The sequence below is a fragment of the Schistocerca cancellata genome, chromosome 10 (genome assembly GCF_023864275.1).
Source record: "Schistocerca cancellata isolate TAMUIC-IGC-003103 chromosome 10, iqSchCanc2.1, whole genome shotgun sequence".
Classification (NCBI taxonomy): Eukaryota; Metazoa; Arthropoda; class Insecta; order Orthoptera; family Acrididae; genus Schistocerca; species Schistocerca cancellata.
The window spans coordinates 212,881,749-212,887,063 of record NC_064635.1 but is presented as its reverse complement, the minus strand read 5'-3'; the positions used below and the strand labels follow the sequence as shown (position 1 = coordinate 212,887,063).

The following is a 5,315-nucleotide window of genomic DNA, read 5'->3' as shown; positions in this document are numbered from 1 at the left end:
GCAAAAATAAGAGAACACATTAACATAGCACTGAAAATAATATCTAGTTAATTGCAGCTGCGAAATACTTGGTGCAAATCTACATGCATGCCACAACTGTTTTACTGTGCAACAATGAAAAACCACAACTACCAAGGTAATTCTCTCTAACACAAACTACAAGAAAAAATCAAAAGATTCCAGTGAGGTATCCTCGGCTAAGGGTCGACATATGAAACGTCCCCTTAGAACAATTTATGCACGACTCTGCTTAACCTGACACACAATATTATTTAGCGCAACGCAATCTGACTTTCAAAAATCCCTACAAAATAATGGCCCTGACTAACATTAACCTATACCTTTCACAAATCACTTACCTCACAAAAATCTTCGTTACTGGAACTACTGCAATACAGCGAGCGCCACTACTGCCAGCTAAATAAAAGATTCAAACTACTGAAGGCACTAACTACTGATAGGGATAGTTAGCAAATGAAAGATTTTAATAGAGAACAAACACTGTATTTACCTTAATATCATCAAAAGTCATAATATATGTAATTTCAAAACTCCGCCATTTCCTTCCACACATCCACCACTGCTGGCGGCTCACCTCTAACTGCGCAACGCTACGCGCTGTTCACATCCAGCTGCCGCTGCCCAACACTACAATGGCAGACAACAATGCAAACTAGCCACAGACTGCACACAGCACAGCCAGTGATTTTGATATAGAGCGCTACCTAACGTTGCCAATAAGAAAACATAAACAGCCTACTTACAACTGTGAAGGCCAGCTCAATGCTTCAAAATATCTTCTCTTCCTACTTTAGCACTGGCATCACCAAGGAAACCTTCACGTCGTATGATGGTGCACCCTCATCTCATACACTGGTTCTAGGTCTTTGTAGAAACTGTCTTTTTCACTGTCATCTTTATCTTCTGTAGGTGCATGGAATGAAACAAGAGTTACGTTGTCGAATTTTCTTTTTATTCTTATCCAGCATATTCTTTCACTAACAGCCTTGAAGGTATGATATTAGCCCTTACTCTGTTGGCTACTGCAAAGCCCACTACGAACTGATGTTTACCTTCTTTATTTCCACTGTATAATTAGCTATACCACTTTTCTTTATGTATTCCTTCTCCAGGCCATCTCATTTCTTGCAGTGACACTATGTCTAGCCTGTACCTGTTCAGTTCTTCATCAAGGAAATCCACCTATCCAGGTGAGAATGGTGTTCTTACATTTCAAGAGCCACACTTCACTCCATGTTTGTTAAGTGATCTCCTCGCATTCACCTTTGACTTTCAGGGGTCTGTTCCATTGTACCATACCGAATCCGAGACTATTTCTTGGTGTTTCGTAACAATCATCTTTTTTACGGTGTGGGGATGTTGGCCCCACGCACAACCCCCATTCTGGAGGACTAGGGTGTCCCATTTAATCTGGACCATCACCTTTGACCTATGCAGTATGCAGGATCATTTGACCACGCAAGTTCCACCACCACGACAACGTAAGGACAATGGGACACAGAAGTTTCTTCACCATTGCATACGATGGCCCATCTGCCGTCGCGTCTCCAAGACACTAACGCTGCACTAAGGAATTGCATCCTCCACGTGATGTGTTCTTCCTATTCTATTTTCGCATATGGCTCGAGGACATTTTTGGAGTCATTCTGCAAGTGTATATAGTCTGTCTGTAAACTGAAGAGCGAGCAGCGCCTTTGGTGGGGGAAGTGGCCTTTCCCGGAAGAACGCTGCCACTGGCCTACAGGGCCACCCAAAATCAGTTGCCCTGTTACCCGTCTAGCGGTGTAGTTCAGCGTGCAGTGATATACTGATATACGTCGTTTCTGTTTGTGGAATCTTTGTTGCCAGCGTCAGTCAGTTGACTTTGTGTACTCACTGATATACTTCAGTATCCCGAAGTGATGGATAATCGCCCTGCATTGCAAGAAAATGTGCGGAATACGAAGAAGAGGAGGTATTTGCGGAGTAACGAGCGTTCGATCGTCTCTAACGTTATTACAGCGTGTGTTAAGGAGGCAGCACAAAAAGAACTGTTGGTTAACATTAACAGCCCCAATCAAAGGGCTGCAGTTTATGCAAACGTCAGCCTCGCCACTATAGGACGCATAAGGAAGGAACGTGAAAACAAGCCACATGGTTTACTGGAATCGCCGCGAAGGAAAACTGATAATTTAGGGAGGAAACCCATCGTCATAGACAGTTTCACAAAATCAGTCATTCGACAAACGATGGAGGACTTTTACATAAACCAAAAAATAGTGCCGACATTACGGAAATTGCTTAATGCCGTGAAACAAAAAATACATTTTCCTTGGCAGAAAGATGTTTTACACAAGACATTGCGTGAAATGGGATTTACCTGGAAAAGATCTGTAAGTAAACGAAAGATTCTCGTAGAAAGAACGGATATAATTGACTGGCGATGTAAGTATCTGATCCAAGTGAGGAAATTAAGGGAGCTAGGCAGAAAATTCTTTTATATTGATGAAACTTGGGTGGACAATAACATTACTTACAGAAAATGTTGGCAGGGCCCTGGCGTTGAGGGCATTATGGACAATGTTAGCGGAAGCAATAGGATTATAGTGGTGAATATTGGATCAAAAGATGGGTTCTTACCCAACGCACAGTTGGTTTATAAAGCGGGTTGTGCAACAGGAGACTACCATGGGCAAATGAACTACGAAAATTTTTCTAATTGGATATCGAATAAAGTGATTCCGAATCTGCCACCGAACTGTGTTATTGTTATGGACAACGCTTCATATCACAACAACGAACACAACAAAGCTCCAACTAGGTCCTCGAATAACAGCGAAATGATTGAATGGTTATTAAAAAATAAGGTGGAAGCTGAGTTGACAATGAGAAAAACAAAATTATTTGATTTAATTAAACAACATAAGCCGGAAGACAAAGTATTTGAAATTAATAAAATACTTGAAGCCCATGGACACACTGTGCTGCGACTTCCACCATACAACTGTGACTTAAATCCAATTGAAATGGCGTGGGCAAAGCTCAAGAATTTCGTCAGAGGAAGAAATATTCTTGGAGATATTTGCATGACGAAGTTGCTGCAGTTGGTGAAAGAAGGTATGTAGACATTTTCTGAGCTTCCATGTTTTATTCCGAACTAAATTTTGCCGTAACCGAAAGAGAGCGTATACAAAAACTTGTCCCAATTGTTACAGGTTTTGAAACGATAAGTCAAGATGACTGGAGTGCATACTGCCTCCATGTGGAGAAACTTGAAAGAGAATATTGGGTTAAGGATGGGGTTATGGAAGACATAATAGACGCTATAGTTATTAATTTAGAAAGTGATGACGACGAGGACGACGACGACGACGACAGTAATGATAGTGACAATGTTGATGATGACCTCTAAAATACGATGTATGTAAACAGGCAATGAATATTTTTTTGAAAAATATGTTGTGTGTTCTTTCAAGCCTGACTCTGCTCATACAGTATGAAATTTCTTTTGGTAGAAATGTAGTACATGGTAGTAAAAGATTTTCCAAGATAAATACAGTCAAATGTTGTCCAAAGCAATAAATACCATTATCACTTGTTGTACAAAACCAGGAATAACTTGAGAGCTTCATGGTAAAATCAATTAACGTTTCGCTAGCAGAACGTGATTCAATCACGTAATACATTTAATGCCTAGAGAACAGCAGCATTTGAATATACTCTGTCACTAAAACTCTATCTCGGTTACTATTCACATGATTCTAAGGAATATTGCTTAAAACATGTGTGCAATAGCTAATCTAAACACTACTGAAATTTCTTTCGAGACACGTATACCGATTCTGGACTTCTATGTAAAAAGCTTGACATACAAGGTGCGTTCACATATTAATTTTTATTTTTTGGTAAGAACTTTACTTGTTAATCTACAACAATGTTATCCTATTCAAAATATTCCCCAGTACATGCTATACACTTATGCCAGTGCTTTTTCCAATTCCCAAAACACTTTAGGAATTATTTCCTCGGGATAGTTCATAGGCCTTTTGACTGCATTTTTAATCTCACCCATTCTTGTAAAACTGCTGTCCTTTAAGGCCTGCTTTGAAATGTTTATACCACTTGTGTGTTCTGGGTTTACTCATAAGAGACTCACCAAAAGCAATATTTAACATTCCTAAAAATTTGATACACTTTATTCCATTCTTATAACAAAATTTAGTACAGATTCTCTAATCTATTTTTATACAAAACAAATAATAGTTGATGCTACCAAAACACATATAACTTTTTTGACAACTGAGAGCTGGCCGCGGTGGTCTAGCGGTTCTGGCGCTGCAGTTCGGAACCGCGGGACTGCTACGGTCGCAGGTTCGAATCCTGCCTCGGGCATGGGTGTGTGTGATGTCCTTAGGTTAGTTAGGTTTAAGTGGTTCTAAGTTCTAGGGGACTTATGACCTAAGATGTTGAGTCCCATAGTGCTCAGAGCCATTTGAACCATTTGACAACTGAGAACTGGGTAAATACCCAATATGCAAAACATTGCACAGATACTTTTCAGACATGTTTACGAAGAGAGTGGCAAAAAAAGCAGTGCAAACCGAACTAATACAAAACACGGAATTATAAATTTCTGCTTACTTTTTAAACACTCTTCGTGTTGCAAGAATTGTTAAGTTCCAATGCAGACCCTTTAAAGAAAACTTCTACATTTTAGTAGAAACACAAAGTAAGAACAAACCTTAAATTCTACAGATTGATTGCACTATATCTGGTTCGTCTTACGAATAGAGGAACATACATTCACATGAAGAGGCATTCGGTTCTATGTTTGTAGTAGAATACTGACTTCCGTTCTTATGTTAATATTATTTACTCTATAATGTTTTGTTTCGAAGAAGCTATCGTCTTTTGTTTTCCTTATACTCTTAATGCATTTGTCTAAAAATAAACACAGCCGGGACGTATCTGTACGCGGCGTCGCCACAGATATGAAGCGCGCACCGCCGCAGGGCCGGTACTACGTTGTGAAACAGCCTGTAGAAGCGCCCTGGGACGTAGCAGGGTAGGCAGAGTGGGGACTCGCTTGCTCGCTCTTCAGTTTACAGACAGACTATATCTACGATACTGGCGTGGCACTCGGCTACGATCAGCACATGGAACGACTCCTGTGTTTCCAGTAGCTTGTAACCGAAGGACTTTTGTCACTTTATTGCATACATCTAAAAAGTTTTGCATCATCCCAGTTCCCAGAACTCCTGAAGATAGACCTGGACTGTCGATATTGTATCACAGACACAGTACCTTTGTCTGTT

The 5,315-nt window shown here is 40.2% G+C and overlaps 1 protein-coding gene across 1 annotated transcript; it reads left to right on the top strand.

Moving 5' to 3' along the window:
• Positions 1 to 1,680: 1,680 nt before the first annotated feature.
• On the top strand, positions 1,681 to 4,298 carry LOC126106451 (uncharacterized). The gene is made up of 2 exons (XM_049912737.1): positions 1,681 to 3,117; positions 3,216 to 4,298. Exons 1-2 carry the CDS (start codon positions 1,923 to 1,925, stop codon positions 3,410 to 3,412), a joined length of 1,392 nt encoding a protein of 463 aa, XP_049768694.1. The 5' UTR covers positions 1,681 to 1,922; the 3' UTR covers positions 3,413 to 4,298.
• Positions 4,299 to 5,315: the final 1,017 nt, after the last annotated feature.